This window comes from Erpetoichthys calabaricus, chromosome 13 (genome assembly GCF_900747795.2).
Source record: "Erpetoichthys calabaricus chromosome 13, fErpCal1.3, whole genome shotgun sequence".
NCBI classification, from domain to species: Eukaryota; Metazoa; Chordata; class Cladistia; order Polypteriformes; family Polypteridae; genus Erpetoichthys; species Erpetoichthys calabaricus.
This window is the reverse complement of record NC_041406.2, coordinates 143,871,672-143,894,961: the sequence shown is the minus strand read 5'-3', so window position 1 is coordinate 143,894,961 and position 23,290 is coordinate 143,871,672. Positions and strand designations below refer to the sequence as shown.

Genomic DNA, 23,290 nt, shown 5'->3' with positions numbered 1-23,290 from the left:
TGGATTGACAGAAAATATGCAATATGCATCATAACAAAATTAGACAGGTGCATAAATGTGGGCCCCCCAACAAAGATATGACATCAATACTTAGTTGAGCCTCCTTTGGCCTCTAGACGCTGTCCTCCTATAGCCTCTGATGAGTGTCTGATTCTGAATGGAGGTATTGTTCACCATTCTTCATACAAAATCTCTCCAGTTCAGTTCAATTTGATGGACAGCCTGCTTCAAATCATACCATAGATTGTCGATGATATGCAAGTCAGGGGACTGTGATGGTCATTCCAGAACATTGTACTTCTCCCTCTGCATGAATGCCATTGTAGATTCGAACTGTGTTTTGGGTCATTGTCTTGTTGGAATATCCAACCCCTGCGTAACTTCAACTTTTGTGACTGATGCTTGAACATTATCCTGAAGAATTTGTTGATCTTGGGCTGAATTCATCCGACCCTCGACTTTAACAAGGGCCCCAGTCCCTGAACTAGTCACACAGCCCACCCCACAGCATGATGGACTCTCCACCAAATTTGACAGTAGGTAGCAGGTGTTTTGCTTAGAATGTGGTGTTCTTCTTCCGCCATGCAAAGTGCTTTTTGTTCTGACCAAATAACTCAATTTGTGTCTCATCAGTCCAAAGCACTTTGTTCCAAAATGAATCTGGCTTGTCTAAATGAGCATTCGCATACAACAAGCGACTCTGCTTGTGGCGTGAGTGCAGAAAGGGCTTCTTTCTCATCACCCTGCCATACAGATGCGCTGAATTGTAGAACGATGTACAGATACACCATCTGCAGCCAGATGTTCTTACAGGTCTTTGGAGGTGATCTGTGGTTGTCTGTCACCATTCTCACAATCCTGCTCATATGCCGCTCTTGTATTTTTCTTGGCCTGCCAGACCTGCTGGGTGTAACAGCAACTGTGCCTGTGGCCTTCCATTTCCTGATTCCATTCCTTACAGTTACAGAAACTGACAGTTTAAACCTCTGAGATGGCTTTTTGTAGCCTTCCCCTAAACCAGAAGACTCAACAATCTTTGTTTTCAGATCCTTGGAGAGTTGCTTTGAGGATCCCATGCTGCCACTCTTCAGAGGAGAGTCAAAGGGAAGGAACCCAACTTGTAATTGACCACCTTAAATCCCTTTATATCTCATGATTGGACACACCTGTCTATGACGTTCAAGGCTTAATGAGTTCATCACACCAAGTAATCAGCATTGAGCAGTGACAGGCATTCAAATCAGCAAAATTACAAAGGGAACCAAATTTTTGCACAGCCAGTTTTTCACATTTGATTTAATTTCATACAACTAAATACTGTGTCACTAAAAATCTTTGTTCGGAAAACACCACAGTACTCCTAGGAAATGAAAGACAGACCACTGTTATCTTTATTGTTGAAAGGAGAGTCAATTATTATGCAGGCCGAGAGGGGTTCACAAACTTTTTCATATGACTGTACCTACGCACAAATGCAGAATTTCGTTTGGACATTTCTGAAAATTCATACAAACCCAATTGTGCTGGCAATAGTCTTTTTTATATTTGCAGTTGTAACGTGACACATACCTCATTAGAATGCAAACACACAAATTACTTCTGGTACAGAACTCACCCAGGCACTCCGGCAATGGTTTATCCCAGTGACCAGTTGGCTGACAGGTCAGCACCGAAGAGCCAAACAGGACATATCCCGGATTGCAGTCATAAAAAACGACAGTTCCAAATGTAAAGTTTCCGTGTTCTATTTTACTTTCCCGAATGGAATTTGCTGGTATCCCAGGATCGGAGCAGTTGACCACTGAAAAGCACAACGGCAAGAAAACAATTCAACAAATCGCATCAAATGAATTCAATACTCGCTCTAGTAAGATGCTACTGCAAAATAAAAATAATAATAATCACAAAAGTAATACCATTAAATTTAAAGAGCGTATTCAGTAGATTAAATGAAAAATTGATCAAATAAATATCTGTTTATCCTGCAAGTGGTCATGTGACAGAGTTAGTACACTATTTACTTACCGTTCCTGTCAAAGACCGGGAATAGAATCATTTATGATCATTGGTGGCCCTGGAACCGGCAGTTCTATTCTAGCTGAGCGGCGACCTCTTGTGGTTGTAACGTGAAGATGTTAAAGCCACCACTGCTGCTGTTGCTGAATGTGACAGGAAGTAGAGGTAGCAGGAAGTGAGTGCAGCAGTAGCAGACCCCGGTGTCTTTTGTGTCTTCACGCCATCCTCTTTAGTCAGCCGTTGTAATTTATTACGTTTCCGAGTCATACATCCTTCATTTAAGCGACTTTTAGTCAGTGAAATGTTAAAGCAGAAGTGTGAATTTGCTGAGCTCATAACTACTGAAGCAGGCTGTACGTCCCTGATGTTCATGTGAGTACTTATTAGTGTTTTGTGTGTGTTTGCCTTTACAGTTCCCCCCTATTTCATGTGATTAGCCATTCTCAACATCACCCTGTGGCTCCAACGGTTCCTGCATGAAGGCGTTTGGCTCGCTGGATCACTGAGTAGCAGATTTGGCGAGGCCAGCACATCGGTTATTGACCCCCCCCTTCTTCTCCTTCGCTTTAACGGTCTTGATATCATGCTGCTGTGTGACGTCTCTCAGCACGTCTATGGTGTGTACCATTGACTTGAAGGACAACACATCCGGAGCGACTCCACAATTTCACGACAGATAAATGTAAGAGATGTCAAGAAGTGGCCCAAGGTCAGCAAGTCTTTGAGTTTTCTGAACTACTAAAGACAGCAGGTATCAACCGAGTTATGCTCACCTTTACAGATCGGAGGTGGGTGACTCCATTGCCGATTTGCCTGACACTGAGCTCTTGTTGGTCCTTGCATAATGTACCCAGTATTACAGGAAAACGTGATGACGTCGTTGAGATTAAAGCCATTTCCGCTTGTCTTTCCATAAATGGGGCTGCCAGGGTGGCCACAGCTGATAGCTGGACAAACAAAAAACAAACAGAACGTTTCATCAGCACAAATACAGAGAAGCAGAAACCTCAAAAGTGAACTGCCACCCGGGCCTGCCGATTTCAAAGTGTTTGCTGAAGAGCTCAAGAAATTTGATCTGCTAGGCGTCCAGAATTTTACACCTGGATGGAATTTTTGGGTTACTGAAACTCCAATTCTGTTATAAGCTTTTATTTTGAAAATACTGCCAGAGATAAGGTGAACACAGGGAGATCTTTTATGATGGGAAGTATAACAGGAAGCTCATCATCCTGAGGAAGGGAGGAAAAAAAAGAAAAACTGGAAAAGAAAGGAGCGAGAGGAGACTCTCCATCTTGGGGAAGACAGGCCTGGAAAGAAGGGTGCTGGGACTTGACGTGAGGATTACAAAGGACAACAAAGAATTACAAAGTGGTCGTGGAGTTCCAGGTGGAATGGAGAAGCTTCCAGATAACGAATATAATGGATTCCACTTACTGGATGTTCCCCGACTCTAGACAAAGGAACAAACTAACAAGCAGCATTGGATGGAGTTAAGAAGGTCCACAAGGAACGGGTGAGATCGTCCTATCTTGTAATGAAAACGGAGACTATTCCCTTGGTCGGTGGAAACTGAGACTCATTTTGCTTGATTTTATTTAAACCTTGTACTTCTGTATTGATAGATATGTATGTTCCAGTGTTTCTAGTTATTGAATTCCAAATACATTTTGGTTGTTTCACCCCGTAAATTAAAGGAGTACAGTTTTTTGAATGTTGTTGGTGTGTTAGTAACTCAACTTGGGGACAGTTGATTGTTACATCCTTACATTCAATACGTCTTCACAACGTCTTTGACATTTGAGCGTTTGCTTGTGGTGACCTTTGGGGACTTTGAGATAAAAGTCCAGACGGACTGAAATTAATTCATCGGGAGACAGAGGGTTTGAGAAGGAAGTTCAATGTTGGGAACAATCAAAGATTACTAAGCTCAACTCTCATGAGCCAAACTAGATTCTGCCACGAGTCTAGCAAAAAGATATGAGGGAAAAACCGTTCTCCGAAAAACATGTCTCAAGGTGGAGAACCTAATGGGGGACGCATTACATCTTCCTAGGCGGCTGGGTTGACAAGTCTGAGATGGGTCTAACGGCAGTCCTTGGAATCTGGGAGGTCAGTCACGGAGTGCCCCCAACATCACATCAACGTCCACGACGTCCGTCACGTAACGGCCACTCCACAAACCCTAATCTTTGTAGCGGTGCTACATGATTAACGTCGTCATAAGTGTATTTTGTGCCAAGTCCCGTCTTTCGTAGCGTTGTCCTGTTTACATGGTCTCTCTGTGTCTATGTAAATATGGTCCCCTGGGAAACAAAGGGGGAAGGATAACACCGTGGAACCTCGTGATAATGTGTCCTGTCAATCCCATCATCTGCATCCGAGGACATACACTATTTAAACAGGAGGTCAAAAGAAGAGAAAGAGAAATCCCATTTCGCTCTGCCAACACTTCATTGCAGAGCCAGGAGAAAGCAGCGATCCTGATCACTTAAACCTTTTTTCTGTTTGCCACGTTCAACACCTGACAACTGACATCAATCCCAGAGTTCTGGACTACGCCGACGCAACGAGGATAAGCACAGTGAGACTGGGGAGAGGAGCAAGCCATCATTTTCATCCGTACATAATTGCCGTAGGACACTTTTCTAGCTGAACAAACTTCACAAACGTTATTCATCTTCTGTTTAATCTTCTGGACTTTTAGTCCTATCCAACAACAGGGCACTCAGGGGACATTCAACTCAGGGGCGTCGCCAGCTTCAGCACTTATTGAGGGCTTAGCTGCCCTCTCTGAGAAAGCAGATGGAAAAATGAGGGGTCTCCAATGGGGTTTTCATGGGGTCAAGGGACTGGGCCAGAGGTCCCCCTTGGAGTTTGGACACTGTAGACAGGGCATTGTTAGACCATCGAAAGAGGAGGAACAAAGACAGGGCTTGTGAACATTGGGGGCTAGAAACCTGATTGTCTTGGACAGGTGAGTAGGAGAGCGAATCTCATTGATGGGGGCTGAACACCGGAGACCAAGGGCTAAAGCCCAGGAGCCCCCCTATGACGTCTTACTTAATACAGTGTGAGTTCTGTTAAACCCCATGGCACTGGCGGCCCACATCATTATTGTCTGCAGTTACTGCAGTAACTTTTGAAAGTTTCATTCAGAAGTTGGACGTCTGTATATTTATTTAAGTCTCTCGAAATCCATTTTTTCCTTAAATCCGTACATTTTCTAAGTAACCAAGAAATTATTTTAAGTGTGTTTTATTGCATTGTTTAAAGCCTGTTTGAGTTAATGGCTTTCAGTACCGTAATTCTAGTCATGACAGATCGCTGAGTCATCTGACATGTATGAACAATGATATTATCTGCATGAATACGATATTGGGAAAACAGTTCCAATGTACTGATGGAAATGTCTTATTCTTGGGAAAATAAACTTCTGTCTCATCTATACATTTAAAAAAAAGCCAATGAGTATGAAGAAAACCCAAAAATAACATTAAAAAATGATAAAATGAGGCCTTACTAAAAAGTCTGTCATTACAGCTAATTCTGGTTGCACTCGCAGGAGGTGATTATGTCTTGTGCCTGTCAGCCAACCCTCAGCACCCTGTAAGCTCTGTATAGATAGATAGATAGATAGATAGATAGATAGATAGATAGATAGATAGACAGACAGACAGACAGACAGACAGACAGACAGACAGACAGACAGACAGACAGACAGACAGACAGACAGACAGGAAAGGCACTATATAATCCACCTTAAAAATGGACCAATGTGTAATTGTATCTGTGTATTTGTCTGGTTGCTATCTCTATCTTTCCAACAGATGGTACCTGACAAAGATTTGCAGTAATGCATTTTATTGCTACAAATATTTGTGATGCACCATCTGTTGGAAGACAAATTGAATGCATTTTATTACTGCATTCCAAATTTCATTCCAATAAATGGTGCGCTGAATACACCGAAATCTCCATTGATTACTGTGATAGATAGATAGATAGATAGATAGATAGATAGATAGATAGATAGATAGATAGATAGATAGATAGATAGATAGATAGATAGATAGATAGATAGATAGATAGATTGCATAGTCGGCAGAATTAGATAGATAGATAGATAGATAGATAGATAGATAGATAGATAGATAGATAGATAGATAGATAGATAGATAGATAGATAGATAGATAGATAGATAGATAGATAGATAGATAGATAGATAGATAGATAGATAGATAGATAGATAGATAGATAGATAGATAGATAGATAATAAATCCAGAGTGTAATAGGCTGCACTGAGAGGCTGGTTTCAGACAATCTTGCTCCTCTACAATTTGCCAAACTGGCACACACTCATCTCCATGCTCCTCAGTGCCCACTCCCACTTGGATTAAGTGGTCACCACAGCAGTCAGGCTCGTGTTCCTTGATGTTTCCAGTACCTTTCAAACCATTCTGCTTCAGTGGCTGAGGGAAAAAGCTGACAGCTATGAATCTTGATGCCCCCCACAGTCTCCTGGATCATGGACTATCTGACCCACAGATAGATATATTTGTGTGGCTCATAAAATGGTGATGTGTGACACTGAAGCACCACAGGGTACTGTCCCATCTCCTTTCCTGTTCACCCTCTACTCGCCCAACGCTTGTCATCAACAGAAATTCTTGGATGACTCCTCCATCTTAGGCTGCATTAATAAGAGAGATGAGTTGGAGTACAGGATGCTTGCGGAGATCTCCATCTTGTTGTACAGGGAGTACCACCTGCAGCTCAGCGTTCTGCTGCCATTTTATTTGTTTGGGTCTGGTGGCCATGTTCTCATTAACAACATTGTCTCTCTGATACCTCGAGAAGTGAAAACGTTGTGACATCATCACGTGTAGCGTTTTTCAAGATGGTGGTGTGCTACTTGATATCTGGGACTCTGAATTGGACATGGTAACATTTGTGATGATATCCAGTGGTAAAATCGTTCAGAGAGGTCGGACTTTGGCTTGTTTCTTTTGTCACCAATTTCCGGTTAACATTTTGGGCTTGGGTATTTTCAATGTTTTTGAGAACTGAAGGTTTAGTCGACAGTCCTTTTAGTCAATGATTTTTGCCTTTTTCATTTCCTGATCATTTTCCCTTTTTCCCGTTGGTCAGTACACGGCCTTTTTTTGCCGTTAGCACAATTACTGTAGATAATGATGCAAATTTTAAGTGGTTTCATTTACAGAAAGTGTGAACAAATGCAAACTCATGTGTCTCCCAGAGAAAAGTGGATAGGAAATGGAGAGACCACACAAAGGAAGCGTAGGGTCAGGAAGTACACTGAATATAATGGAACAGAGTTGTGAGAGATGTCTTTATGCATTTGTAGATTAGTCACATATTGTGTTTAGAATCTGGAAAAGACAGCAAGTTGTGTAAACTTAAAGAAATTTGAATTTGGATTCTAATGAAAGCATCCCTGGGGAGAACTGGGGACTTTTCTTCTCAACATTTTGAGATTACAATGTCTGGGGTCTTAGTCCTCACCTGAAGGAGATGGTCGAATGACACAAATCATAGGAGCTTTCTTACTTACGCACACAGACGGGGAGCTGAACCGACCAGTTGTGATCCTGCTGACAAATTCGAACCGAGGAGCCAATTAAACGAAACCCAGGGCTGCACTGGTACACCACAGTATCCCTGTAGCCAAAGTTTTCTCCGACCACCTGGCCATTCACTATGAGTTCTGGTGTGCCACAATGTCCAGCTAGAAAGGTGAAAAGTAAAAACAGAACAACATTTATAAATATGATGAAATAACAGAGTTTACTTCTTGGACTGGGTGGCCAGATTTATACCAGAAACAGCAGCAACAGGACACCCTGGAAGAAACGGGAGGAACAACGTCCTACTGGAATTTGTTTCATTTGTTTTTGCAAAGATGAAGCACCTGGAGAGACCGACGATGATAACGTGTTAAGTTTACTAAAAGTAAGAAATGTAAAGTTGGAAGAGCTGCTCTTACCTAAGCACTTTGTCTCTGAGCCGCTCCACAATCCAGAAGAGAGACACTCCCTTACATTCGATCCAACCAACATGAACCCCGCATCGCAGGTAAAAATCGACGTTGCTCCAAAGCTGGTCTGCGTGCCGATCTTCTTACCATTTGGAGGAGTGGGCAGTTCTCCACACGAAATAACTGCAGCAACAGAAAATAAGTTCACAGGTTAGAAATGTCAATGTAGTAATAACACGCATCCAATCTGCAAACCCACCTGCTCCATGATAAAGCTGAAGAGGACAGCGGTATGTGTGGACAGATCACCGCAGGGCACACTCACTCATACCACCCTCAAACCACAAGGGCAAGGCACAGGCTGTGCATCACTTTGGAGTTATGCGCATTTCATGTTCTGTTGTTTGGTTTGTTCATCTGAAGCTTTGTTAGGTGATGGGTGTAACGGAGCGAGATGCAGAGGACAGGAAAATACGGAAAAAGATGATCCGCTGTGGCAACCCCTAATGGGGAGCAGCCGAAAGATGAAGAAAAAGAAGATTGTTTCCTGTCTATATGTTACTTTTGTTGATTTCACATCTGATTTTGGAATTGTGTGCTCTCCCTTTAAATGTCGTTACGTTCCTTGTGTTTTGTAGGTGGAGCCCCAGGAGGCGGGGCCACCCTGACATCACAATTCCAGGGCCCTCCCTCAGGCTATTTAAACTGCTTAAATGATAGGATTAAGTACTGAACAGATTTAAAGTGCTCTAAGAGGAAAAACCAAACAAACAAGTAAGTTTTATTTTGAAACAAAGTGTGTTTTTGTATGTAATTGAAGTAAATGTTGAAGGAGTTTGTTAACTGAAGAATGTAGCAGAAAAACACAAAAGTCCATTGCTGTGCATTTTCTGTATAAATGTATGAGTTTTCTGGGTTTGCCTTTTCCTTGAAACCGTGATGTTCCGTACCCATTATGTCCTAAATGGTAACCAAGGTAACGATGAGATAATTACAATGAAATATATTTTATTTTTCAAGAATGTGTAAATAGGAAGCTTCTGTTTAGAGATAAAGAGAACACTTGCACTTCCTACCAACTGCACTTCAGAAGAGGTCACCCACCTGAAGCTAAGCAAGTTCAGGACCAGCCAGACCATCTAGGAGAAGCTTGGGTTGCTGCTTGAAGAGGTGATGCCAGCTGGGGGTGCATACCATGTGGTCTGAATGGTGATCCCAAGTGCAGTGATGGGGGACATTGTGCTGTAAAAATGGTGCCGTCCTTCAGATGTGACGTAAAACTGAGGTCCTGACTCTCTGTGGTCATCAAAGATCCCGGGGTGTCCTTTGTAATGAGTTTGGGGTTTCCCGATGTCCCGGCTAAGCTGCCCACCACAGCCCAGCCATTCTGCCCAAACCAAATCACCCCCTGTCTCTAATTGGGTATCTCTCTGTCACACCTTCACTACCCAATCTCTTCTATATATTTCTCTTACTAGTTCGTCCTGTTTCCACTTCAAAACCGGTCCCGCCCACACGCAGCCGACACAGCATTTCTCGATTCCTATTCATCGTCTTCCATGTCATGCACTATACTGGCCTGCTGAGCGTAATACACCCAACAAATACTCAAGGTGCTGCCACAACGGTAAAGTAGCTTTAACACCTTTGCGGGAGCAACCTGTGTTTTTACAAGAGCTTCTTACACCAGAAGCTAAAAATGATCGTGAACGCATTCGAGAATACAATTCTTCTCTAGAGTTTCCTTCCATGGGTGAACAGATAACTCAACCTCCTGGCCACAGACCATACTATTTTAAAATATACGGGCAAATTTATCACCAAATCTACGCTAACACTTCTACCTCTCCAGGATATGGACAGTTGTATGTTTTTGACACAGCACAAGACACTGAAGTTCGCTAACAAAATAAAGCAAACTCTGCATGCAGCGAAAATGTACTTCTCCAGCTAGATTCCATGCTCAGAACCATTAACCGCTTCGCTAAATCATACAAACACATGCATGAAATCGCTCAGTCCAATCCAACAGCATCTGTACGAATGGTTTCCAAGGAAAACCCTAGGCAGGATTTACGACGATACAATGCCCAGACATGTCACACCGATGTTGCAGCAATTTTCGTCAGAGAAGATGGCGAACCACCTGCCGAAAGGGACATTTGCATCTATCCCATAGGCAACTCCTGTAAACAGATTTCCACGCTCAATATGAATTGCGATCCTATGGTTTACTCACTTTTATTCCCTTACGGAGACATTGGCTGGCACAAAGATTTACAACATGTTCCCGATAAAAGAACAGTCAAGCGAATAAGGCTTACTCAATGCCAATTTTACGTGTACAGATTAGCAATGAGGAATACATTTAGTATTTTTCACTCCAGCGACAAACTATTCCAACAGTACGTCATAGATGCGTATGTTAAAACAGATGGCGCGCATCTCAACTATCTCAGATTACATCAACAAGATCTGCGCATGGAAATGTTAGACGCACTGCAAGCAAACGCTGAAAATAACAATGTACGTGTAGGCAAATGATCATATTACCGTCCACATTTCCAGGAAGTCCAAGATACATGCAACAAAACTATCAGGATGCCACGGCCATAGTACGTAAATTCAGAAAGCCCAATTTATTTATCATTTTCACATGTAATCCTGCTTGGCCGGAAATTCTACACGCACACTGCGTATTTATTTCTTCTTGATTTCTGAATTCCTTTCTCACTGTTATCCGTTCCTATTCTTACACCACCGTATGTTACAGCAGGCATCGACTAGTACCTAATAATGTGGTGAGCGTACTGGAGCCAAAATGGCTGCCGTCGGATCATCCAGGTTAGTGGTGGGTCAAGTGGCTTACTCAGTATGAATAAATATTGAGAAAAGCTCTATATAAATGGAAATAATTCTTTATTATTGTTTTAAAATGTGTGTGCCAAGAACCTTTCATGTGTTAACTGTTTCTGGGACCTTTAGATAATATTCAGACATAGGTATGTCCATCCATCCATTATCAAACCCACTATATCCTAACTACAGGCAGGAAACAAACCCTGGGCAGGGCGACATAGGGATGTCATTAGAATATACCATTTATCTGTGTGCTGATTGGTGCAAATTGAAAATGCTTCTTCAACTGTCATGTAAATGAGCCTCACTAACTGACAAAAGAAGCTCTGTGGTTAAGGTGGCTCAGTCTGAACAAGCGCATGTGGCAGCTCCACTAGCTAACATCATAAAAGACGTCCTTCTACCGATTGCTTTGTGACTGTGACTCGCTATTCTTTATTACAGGGTTCTTCCCTAAACGGTTTTATATTTTATATTTTCTGGTCTTGATAATAAACATGTTGAGTATTTGACATGTAAGTGGTTGTGGTGCTCTACATTTTCACTGGGAACGGAAAATTTAAGTAAAGGAAAGCAATTAAGCAGCTCAGCTGTACTGAAGTCAGTAGATCTAATCTAAATTAGATCACTTATTACCACAATGTGTTAAGGCAAAAACTAAAAATAAGTCATCATAAATTAGCTACATTTTTTAACCTAACTCTTAGATTAAAGGGTGAAGAAAATGTTACACTAATGCAAAGGAAAGCATGTACGCATTTCATATTTAACGACGCACAAAACATTGCAGGCAAAATAACAAGTTGTATGTGTCTATGATTAATCCCTTTATAAAATGTACGAGGTTAAATCAAAAAGTAAAGGCAATTTGAAAATTACGCCATAAGTGCAACGGATAGAAGTGGACATCATGCAACACGTTCACAATGGCTTATGGGTAGTTTGAACACAGAAAGCACAGCACTTTGACGCTAGTCTAATTGATGCCCAGGTCAAGTACAATACAATATCATTTATTTTTGTATAGCCCAAAATCACACAAGACGTGCCGCAATGGGCTTTAACAGGCCCTGCCTCTTGACAGCCCCCCAGCCTGGACTCTCTGAGTAGACATGTAAAATCTCCTAAAGAAACCCTTGTAGGGGAAAAAATGGAAGAAACCTTAGGAAAGGCAAAGAGAGACCCCTTTCCAGGAAGGTTGGGCGTGCAGTGGGTGTCAAAAAGAAGAACAGAACTAATCCTCAATACAGTATAAAAATAAAAATTTTACAAGTACGGAGCAGAATTTAACAGTAGATGATATCACATAATAGGATTTGGATTTGTTCATTTTGTCAAATGCACATGGACACACTGCAGTGGGATTCCTTTGGGTATAGTGGGAGTGAAACCTGCCGAAATTCACCAAAGGATGATGGCTCAGTACGGAAGTGAAAACAGCAAGACTCAACCAAAAGTCGATGAACGGGTAGAAAGGTGTAACCGACAAAGTTCAAGTTGTTCAAGCCCACATCGACATGGCGACTGCCTTCATCAGAGAACACCGATGGATTCCGTTGTCTGCTGTTGCTGCACATTTGGTCGCAGATTCACTTCCGATGATGAGGTTAAGGAAGCAGTGCAGACCTGGATTTGAGAGCAGACAAAAAGCTTCTTCTCCCAAGGAATGAAGACGTTAGTGGAACAATAGCAGAAGTGCATCGATCCGCACTGTGGAGAAGTGATGTGACTGTTATGTTCATCTGCTCACAGTTACTGGTATCAAAGTCGCCTTTACTATTTGATTCTTCCTCGTATCTGGTTCTGTGTCGAAGAATACCTTTGCTTTTCTGTAAGGGCGCAGTTGCCGCATAAATTCCAAAACACATCGATAACAGTCATTTCAAAATGGAAGCACACTTGAAATACTTACTCTGACACTGTGGTCTCTCGTTTCTCCAGCTCCACACGCCATTAGCCATGCACTGGATCGAGGCCGGTCCCAGGCGATAGTAGCCAGGATCACAACTGAAGATAATCTTTGTCCGGTACTCATAATGGGAGCCGTTAACTATTCTCCACCGCCCGTGTTCCAGTGTGAAGGAGCTGATGCTGGGGCAAGTCACGACTGAAAGAAAAAGCAACATGAATGCTAAGACAATTTGGAAGCCTTGCTATTCACAGGAAGACATTTGAAAACTAGTGCAAGGAAAATGTTAAGCACTCATCGTGGTTAAGCTCAGATGTGAAGGAGCACAAGATCCGGGCTTTTATACGGAAGCAAACAGCAAAGGCTGCATTCGAAGCCAATGTGGGTGAAGCACCACTTGACCTGCGTTGTAAATCAAGGCTGCCTAACTCTGTGTCTGAAGGACTCTTAAGTGTTTTCTGCTTTCCATTCCATGAAAGTGAATTAGTTAATTAAAGTAATTACTTAGTCTGGCTTCATGATCAATTGGAGAAATGGAACGTCGCTAAAGACCTCTAAAATATTTCATCGGGAGGATACGTTTCTCAAATGTATTTTTCAGGCCATTACTTATAAAGCTACTTTGCAATGACGGAAATACAAAACGGATGAATTTATCTTATTTTAAAGGATTTCACACGGGTTACACTTAGAGCGAGCCATACCTCGGTAATGAAGGCATGAACAGGTTCTCGGTGCGTCCATCAGCAGAAACACTCACTCGTTTAAAGGAACACTCCACCCATACATGATAATCCTTTAATATGATACTCACCCTCTGTAGTCTGTATTGATGGCTGAGAAAAAAATGTAAATCTCATGGCTTTGTACAAAATGGAGATGAAAAAAGTTTACGATTTAACACAAGGTAACAGGGATTAATGCTGTACAATGGAAAACAACGTGAAAAAGCTTGTGTGAAAATGAGAACAACATGCAAGCTTCACGCAGAGAGCATCCAGGTTGGGATTCCCAGAAACTGTGAGGCTATGGCACTTAAATGCTTCACCATCATATGACGTCTAGGTTAAAAACTACAATGAGAATTTAAATCTGACAAAAACAACAATATATATGTACAGAAAGATCAGAACGGCTTTGGTGACTTGTCTGTGTAGGACAATATAGGGTGACGTAGAGAGCTGGAGCCCATCAGAGCAGTAACTAACAAGGCAACAAAATGAGATAACAGAGAATCTGAGAAATGCAACGTCCTGCTCACCTGAACAACGTGGGATTTTATTATGATTACTCCAAGTGCCGTCAGGTTGGCATATAGCTGTGGTGAGCTCTTTGGAAGAAAGTCGGTAGCCGTCATTGCAAAAGTAGTTGACACGCGTACCGACTGAGTAGTCTGTCGTCAGCACGCCGCCGTTCACTGGAGCCTTGGGTACGCCACAGGAGACAGCTACAAGATGAAGAAGAAGCATTGAGGTTAGTACCTCCACTGAAATGGGCACTGCTCGCTAGAATGCCCCATGATAATTAGCTGATGACTGTGAAATTCTCCAAAACTTTCCACATAATAGTAAACTTGTTTATGTTTTGCTTGTTTTTTTAAATTTTTTTTTGTTAGTTACATTCATTCAGTCATATGAAATGACTGTGGACATTTAAGGATTTGTTCTTCATTTAAACATTATCTATAGAAAAAGGTGATCTAATATAATGGACATCACACCACATTTATTAAACATTTTGTAACGCATTGTATAATTTAAATAAGCTGAAATGCAAATTGTGCATGTGGAAAAAAGCAAGTGCACCCCTGCAAATACCTCAATTTAGAATCAGGTGAGAACAACTGGACCTTCATTAGAGAGCAGCTTGACTGGACTGGTCTTACCTAACCCTCAGACATTTAGTCTGTTGCTGAGAGTGTGTTATGACCAAGCCGAGATTGACAGAGCTCTCTGAGGACTTTGAAAAGAAGGTTCTAGACGCCTAGGAGTCTAGGAAAGAATTTTAGAAGATCTCTGAACAACTGGAAATTAACCACTCCACTCTCCAGAAGATCATCTCAATGTGGAGAAGATTTTACACAGCTGAACATTCCAGATATTTCAATAAACTTCTATTTTGTTCATGTGCCACAGATTTTAACGTATCGATTTCACCCCAACTTCCGCTTACCTTGGCACGCTGGGACGGGAGCATCCCAGGTAAAATATCCCTCAGGGGTCTTTCTACAGACTGCCGTGTTCTTCCCAATAAGTCTATACCCCCGATCGCAGGACCAGCGGACCACACTGTTAAGTTGCCCTCCAGTTTGGCTAACGATTAGTCCGTGTGGTGGAGAGTCTGGGGTGCTACAATAAAGAGCTGAGGGAACAGTAACATTGAAAATAAAATATTATTCACCTTTGAAGACAATGCACATCTATTCAATAAAATCATTTAATATCTAAAATAATTTAATTAGATCAACATTCTGACATATCTTAGAAGGAGAAAGCTGTGAAACAGCTAACAAATACCACTGTTCATTTAAAATACTTTATAGTTTTTTACATTAATTAGCATGCTTATTATTCATCATTGGGGAACAACATTTGTAGCCAGATAAGCATTCTTCATGAGACAGTAATGGTGGCAAGTGAAACAGTCAAATATATCACAAGAGAAATGCATGCACAGCTCCTCACACCTTCTAAAACCAATTCAGGCCCATGTGGGACTGGAGATCCTCCCCCAGAAACATTGAGGTTAAGTCAGGGGGCCGACGCTGACGTGACACCAGTCCACCACAGGACACGGTCATGCGCATTCACCGATTTAGAATTGTGAATTCACCAAACACACACGTCTTTGAGATGTGGGAGCAAAACCAGAGACCTGCCGCCATGCTGTCCAACAACATTAGCAGGCAAAATAGAAACAACAACCCCCAAATTGAATGAAAATCAAGAATCGGCTGTGCAATCCACGGTCAGTTATAACAGACACGGTCACAACAACTGGCCAAGAGTGTTGATCGGTGCAATTCACCAAAAGTGTTTTTTGTTTTACTGGATTCACTGAACTGCGGTGGGTTGGCACCCTGCCCAGGATTGGTTCCTGCCTTGTGCCTTGTGTTGGCTGGGATTGGCTTCAGCAGACCTCCGTGACCCTGTGTTCGGATTCAGCGGGTTGGAAAATGGATGGATGGATGGATGGATTCACTGAAGACCTTGTTGGTCAAATTTTATTCTGAAAATTTCTGGCAATTTTCTTTTTTCCCAGTGCCCCATGATGCTTTGACATCACTGAGATATAGCAGCCGGTGTTGGACGAGGACGTCATTACCTGATAGGAGTTATCCGCCCCACTTGTGTTGTGCATGAGCAGAACTTTCTTACATATGTACTGTAAGCGTGTCCCACCTCATACTGTACACCACTGCCCGATTTGTTTCATGGATGCTTTTACGGTGTATACTCGCGATGTCACCACCTGATTTTTATTCCAGCCAAATAGCTTGTGTTTAAACAAAATAAAAATAAAAAATGTTGATGTGGACCCCCAAGTACTTGTAGAAGTACTTCTGCTCTGGACAGAAAAGGCAAAGTTATTGGGTACCAGAAGACATGTTTGGTGAAACCTAAAGAGAGCATTTTACCAGAAGAACCTGATACCAGCTGTAAAGGATGGCGGTGGAAATGTTCTGGTTGGATGCTGTTTTGCTACATCAGGGCTGGAGCGGCTTACCATCGTAGAATCCACTAGGAAGGAGTTTTTCATTTTCTTCATTCATTCTTCATTTTAGAAGAATTATTGGAGGACTGGTGAGCTTTGTTGGGCTCAGTGGTCTGTTCTCATCTATATTGCTCTAATGTTCATTGTTCCAGAGGATGCTTGACAATAATGTGAGAAGGCTGAAGCTCAACTAAAAGTAGACCTTGAAAGATGACATACCAGTAAATCCACCAGGGAATGGCTGAACAAAAGAAATGGGCAATTCAAAGCCTGGATCTGAATCCTATCGAGATGCTGCAGCAGGCTGTAAACACGCACGACATCCCTCAGACATTACACAACGGAAAGAATTCCACATGGAAAAAAAAAACTTCACTCAACAAACTGCACATGCAGGTACACAACTGGCCGAATGTTCATTTGACAGGTAATGAGAATATTAGGAAAAATAATATTGGTAGCAAGTTGCGTCTTCACTGCTGGATTAAGCCTACTGTATTATGCTCCTCACTATGTAGCACAGAACAAGTAGTGACAGGGACAGCCCCCCAAAATAAAATGCTGATCCCCAGCATCACGGGCTCCGTGGCTGTTAGTCGGTCATATTGTGAGGAGCTTGGAGATGCAGAAAGAGATTGTGAACTCGGTCTGTCCAAAAACAAACTTGAACTTTAAAAAAAAAATCAACATTAATTTGCTAACAACTTAAACCGACGTGTCTGCTTCAAAGAGTTCCCTTTCCTCTACAGTGGTGTGAAAAACTATTTGCCCCCTTCCTGATTTCTTATTCTTTTGCATGTTTGTCACACAAAATGTTTCTGATCATCAAACACATTTAACCATTAGTCAAATATAACACAAGTAAACACAAAATGCAGTTTTTAAATGGTGGTGTTTATTATTTAGGGAGAAAAAAAATCCAAACCTACATGGCCCTGTGTGAAAAAATAATTGCCCCCTGAACCTAATAACTGGTTGGGCCACCCTTAGCAGCAATAACTGCAATCAAGCGTTTGCGATAACTTGTAATGAGTCCTTTACAGCGCTCTGGACGAATTTTGGCCCACTCATCTTTGCAAAATTGTTGTAATTCAGCTTTATTTGAGGGTTTTCTAGCATGAACCGCCTTTTTAAGGTCATGCCATAGCATCTCAGTTGGATTCAGGTCAGGACTTTGACTAGGCCACTCCAAAGTCTTCATTTTGTTTTTCTTCAGCCATTCAGAGGTGGATTTGCTGGTGTGTTTTGGGTCATTGTCCTGTTGCAGCACCCAAGATCGCTTCAGCTTGAGTTGACGAACAGATGGCCGGACATTCTCCTTCAGGATTTTTTGGTAGACAGTAGAATTCATGGTTCCATCTATCACAGCAAGCCTTCCAGGTCCTGAAGCAGCAAAACAACCCCAGACCATCACACTACCACCACCATATTTTACTGTTGGTATGATGTTCTTTTTCTGAAATGCTGTGTTCCTTTTACGCCAGATGTAACGGGACATTTGCCTTCCAAAAAGTTCAACTTTTGTCTCATCAGTCCACAAGGTATTTTCCCAAAAGTCTTGGCAATCATTGAGATGTTTCTTAGCAAAATTGAGACGAGCCCTAATGTTCTTTTTGCTTAACAGTGGTTTGCGTCTTGGACATCTGCCATGCAGGCCGTTTTTGCCCAGTCTCTTTCTTATGGTGGAGTCGTGAACACTGACCTTAATTGAGGCAAGTGAGGCCTGCAGTTCTTTAGACGTTGTCCTGGGGTCTTTTGTGACCTCTCGGATGAGTCGTCTCTGCGCTCTTGGGGTAATTTTGGTCAGCCGGCCACTCCTGGGAAGGTTCACCACTGTTCCATGTTTTTGCCATTTGTGGATAATGGCTCTCACTGTGGTTCGCTGGAGTCCCAAAGCTTTAGAAATGGCTTTATAACCTTTACCAGACTGATAGATCTCAATTACTTCTGTTCTCATTTGTTCCTGAATTTCTTTGGATCTTGGCATGATATCTAGCTTTTGAGGTGCTTTTGGTCTACTTCTCTGTGTCAGGCAGCTCCTATTTAAGTGATTTCTTGATTGAAACAGGTGTGGCAGTAATCAGGCCTGGGGATGGCTACGGAAATTGAACTTAGGTGTGATACACCACAGTTAGGTTATTTTTTAACAAGGGGGCAATTACTTTTTCACACAGGGCCATGTAGGTTTGGATTTTTTTTCTCCCTAAATAATAAACACCATCATTTAAAAACTTCATTTTGTGTTTACTTGTGTTATATTTGACTAATGGTTAAATGTGTTTGATGATCAGAAACATTTTGTGTGACAAACATGCAAAAGAATAAGAAATCAGGAAGGGGGCAAATAGTTTTTCACACCACTGTATTTATACAGCGCTCCTAGAGGTTTATCTCTTTCTGGAATCATCCTGGAACTCATTGTGCAGGTCCCATGGCGAAGTCTCTATTATTTAAAATCGGTGACCTATCAGGGTGGTTTTCAACTTCAAGAACCAAAAAAAATAAATAAATAAACTCAGTCTGCAAGGGCCGTACGCCCACATTTCATCACCTGCTAGGACGTGTTTCCAAAAGCTTCCGTCAATTTTTGAGTGATCTCGCAACTTCCTGACTGACCGTGACTCTGCTTTGTCTTCCTCCTTCCTGGGTTTGTTATTACCTTGTGCATTTTTTTTTTTTAATAAAACTCCGTTTTTTGTTTGTTGAGATTGTTTGTCTATGGTGTTATTCTGGATGGACAGGGCTACCCTCCCGTGACGTCATTAGCACAATAAAAGAGAAGTCCTCTACAGTTTTGGAGCTGTAAACACAATTCACTTTGTCGGTGTTAGCCAAGACTCTTCTTGTGAGTAAGCATGTGGATGGCTCATCTCAGGAGTTTGCTCGCTTTTGCCATAATTAAACTCGGAAAGAGTACTGCTTGTCAAGTGCCCAAGAGGCAGGGAACTGCTGGTCTTAAGTATAGTACGCCCTGCGCTAAAATACTGTAATTATGCCATGCAAATGCACTTTCTCAGCGGGGATCTCAGCCCCGGCTCCTATTTCAGGCTTAGCCTGTGATTTATCACCAAAGACTCATGAAGAGCAGTCACTGAAACTTGTTATTCTCGTCAGCGGAGGGGACTGAAGCTTTTGTATGTGCTTAGTCTCATAACTCACAGGCAGCGGTTTGTAGGTTTTATCAATAGCTGGGTATATTTAGATCTTGGCGCTAATGATCATGCGGATGCCTGGGGTGTTTTCTTTTTTATTTTCACATGTTAGCCTGAAAGAAACTAAAATTAAGGAAAATACGCGGCCCTAATGAGGCAACTAACAACTAAATGACACGCTCATGAGGACACATCTGGAATATGGCGAGCAATTCTACTCTCCGTATTACAAGAACGGCAAGACAGGGTTGGAGAAAGTGGGGAGGACTGCTGGGGTAAACGAGGAGTGGGGTAGCCTAAATAAAGGGACACCAAGCGGAGACAAAATACAAGCAGGTGGTGGAGTGGCTCAAATCTCTCCACGCTACAAGAACGTGCACGCGAAAGTCATCGACTCAAAGACTGAGTGCAGGGGTCCTGTCTGTTGTTTATTGCTTTCACGTGTCCAGTGCTGCCAATGTAGTCGTCCGATCTCCACGATGACTAAATTACTTGATAAATGGTTTTGGTGGGCCAATATTTTCTTCCCACGTCTAAGAGGTTTACTGGTTAAGTCAGTCGAAGTACAGAGCTTGGGGTGAGCATATGAGCTAATACTATGAGGGACTGGTTAGTCCATGCCACCCTGTCACTTAGAAGTGGGTTTAGTAAATGAAAAGACTGCAAGAGTCCTGACAGATGTTGGTTTCCTCCATCTGTCCGGTGCTGCCAATGTATGCATCCGCTCTCCGTGACCCTATCCTGGAAAAAAAACGGGTTCATTAAATGGCTTGATAGACCGATTTGGCAGACCAATGCTTATTTCACGATGGATTTGGTACACCAATGTCTTCTTCATGTGGTCCCGATTTCCTCCCCATCCAAAAGGTGTGCTGGCTAAGTTAGTTGAAGAATTCAACTTGCTATGAGCATATGAGTTAATCCCTGGGGGGAAAGTGACATCCATTCCAGTGTTGGTCCCTGTCCACTCTATCAAAGAGAAGTGGGGTTAGGACATGAACAGAATGCCTGTATCCAGTCTGGTGTTGGTTTCTTCCACATGCCCATTGCTGCCAATGTAGTTGTCTGCTCTTCATGACCTTATCATAGAAAAGTGGGCTCACTGAACAGCTCAATAGATGGGTTTGGTACACCAATGTTCCAGTTTCTTTTCACTTCCAAAAGGAGTTCAGGTGAATTGAATTCCACAGGTTGTTATGAGCATATGAGCTGATGCTAGGAGATTGAAATGAACAGATCGCTCGTATCCTGTCTGATGTTCGTTTCTTCCAGATGTCTGGTGCTGCCGATGTAGGCATCCGTTCTCCACAACCCTATTCTAGAAGAATGGGTGCAGTAAATGGCACACATGTTTTCTTCACGTGTTCCCATTTTTCTCCCAATCCTAAAGGTGTGCTGGCTAAGGTGATTGAAGAATTCAACTTGGTGTGAGCATATGAGTCAATACTAAGAGAGAGTGACGTCCATTTCACCCTGTCAAAGAGAAGTGGGTTTAGGACATGAACAGATCGCATGTATTCTGTCTGATTTTCGTTTCTTCCATGTCTGCTGCTGCCGATGTAGGCATCCATTCTCCACGAGCCTATCTTAGAGATATGGGTTCACTAAATGGCACAACGGACAGATTTGGTGCACCAATGTTTTCTTCATGTGTTCCAATTTTCCTCCCACGTCCAAGAGGTGTGCTGGTTAAGTTATTGCAATTGAATTCTGCAAGTTGGCGTGAGCACACGAGCTGATCCTGGAAGAGACTGACACCACCTCCATGGTTGGCCCCTGTCACCTTGTCACAGAGAAGTGGGTTTAGTAAGTGAACAGATCGCACATGTGCTGTCTGGTGTTGGCTTCTTCCATGTGCCCACTCCTGCCAATGTAGTTGTCTTCTCTCCATGATTTCTTCATGTAAAAATGGGTTCACTAAATGGCTCGATAGATGGATTCGGTACACCAATATTTCCAGTTTTCTTCCACATACAAAGGGTGTGCTGGTCAAGTTAAATGAAGTATGCAGCTTGGTGTGAGCACATGAGCTGATCCTGGGACAGACTGGCCCCCCATCTATAATCAATCGCTTATCATCCTATTACAGAGAAGTGAGCTCAGTAAATAAATGAAGAGATGGATGGACGGATTCTAAACTTGTCTCAGGTAGCTCACAATTTACTCTCAAATTTTTATTAGTGCTGTTATTCTTTATTATATTTACAAGGCAAGTACATCCTAAAGAACAAAATCAGCTCGATGTGACCTGTGCGTTGTACCCGAACCTACAAATGATGGGCTCCATCTATCCTGTAATGAAATAAAATGGGTAAAATAGAATAAAATATGTATTTATGTTATAAAATACTCTATTGAAAGTGTTTATTAATAAACGAGTGAATGTAACCTACTGTATTCTTCAAACCTGCGATCATCTGCTTGATTGGAAAAAATGCTTTAATAAGCAATGGAAAGACAACAATACACTATCAGATCATTTTAGTTATATAAATATCCTAATCCTGACTCCTACGTCTTATTAAAGGTGTGAAAAAAGTAAGCCTTATTTAAAGCGAAGCTCATGCTTTATGCTTTACTTCTAATTGCACAATGCTTCATTAGTTTTATAAAATAAAACCACTATTAAAAAGATAATGTTCGAATGCAAGAAAACAATCATGAATTCCTAAAGTTCAGAACAAAAAAAAGACAACATCCTCGCGCCTTCTGAATTTCAATCCCAGAATACCAGGACCAGTCGTTAAGTTGAAGTTAAGTCCGCCTGCCTCTTACAGGGAGGATTTGCTATTTTTAGGTTAACAGTGTTGATCACTTAGTGTCTGTGTATCTTATTCTATGAGTTTTGTGGGATGTCCCCCAGGAGGCGAGGCCATGTACCCATCATCATCATCATCATCAAGAGACTGTTCTCAGCTCTAAAAAGGTTGATTAAAACCCACAGTCCCTTGCGGTTCATTAAATGCGCTGAAATTGATGAGTTTTATTAGAGTTGGGTTGATTAAATTTCTGATTTGGTAGATTTCTAACCCCTTTGCTCTCTTTCTTTGACTATTCCTAGTATTTTACATTGGGACTCTGCTTGATGTGGGGCTGCACTTGCAGGAAACTCCTTTTGCCTTGTGTGCCCTTCGGAGCTTCCTTGTGCTACAGAGCACTTTGTGTATAATAATATCGTGACATGCAGACAGTCACTTGCTGACCTTTATCTGAGGGAATGAGAGGGCTGGGAAGAGACGTTTCTAGTTATAAGGAGTGGGCATACCTCCTAGATTATGAGTGACAGGCGTAAGGTTTAACGGGGACAGAATGTGTGAGCTGAAGTACACTAGGGGTGAGCACGACGACGGTGACAAATGAAGTGGATGGAGACGTATAGCACTTTGAGCTACATTATTTGTCTGAAAATGTGCTATATAAATAAATGTTGTTTTTGTATAGTAGCTGACATAGGAAATCTAACAGGGCTTTAATAAGTGGCTGCGGTTTTGGAGTTGTGCTCCGTAACCCAAGGTAGTAGAGCTATCGATTAAACTCCTGTTCTATGAAGCTGAAAAGAGCAATAAACTCGGTGAAGCCCTGACAGCTGTGAGTCCTCCTGTTCTCATTTATGCTATAATGTTTTTATTTTTAAAACTTCCAT

The 23,290-nt window shown here is 42.0% G+C and overlaps 1 protein-coding gene across 2 annotated transcripts in view; it reads right to left on the bottom strand.

Moving 5' to 3' along the window:
- csmd3b (CUB and Sushi multiple domains 3b) overlaps window positions 1-23,290 on the bottom strand; it is a 1,253,873-nt gene that overhangs the window by 70,344 nt on the left and 1,160,239 nt on the right. For both annotated transcript variants that reach the window (XM_051936007.1, XM_051936008.1), the window contains exons 49-55: window positions 14,954-15,142; window positions 14,043-14,228; window positions 12,785-12,979; window positions 8,023-8,196; window positions 7,591-7,764; window positions 2,790-2,963; window positions 1,616-1,801 (exon numbers count right to left, since the gene is read on the bottom strand). In XM_051936007.1, coding sequence (XP_051791967.1) covers window positions 1,616-1,801; window positions 2,790-2,963; window positions 7,591-7,764; window positions 8,023-8,196; window positions 12,785-12,979; window positions 14,043-14,228; window positions 14,954-15,142 — 1,278 coding nt within the window. The remainder of the gene's footprint in view (window positions 1-1,615; window positions 1,802-2,789; window positions 2,964-7,590; window positions 7,765-8,022; window positions 8,197-12,784; window positions 12,980-14,042; window positions 14,229-14,953; window positions 15,143-23,290) is intronic.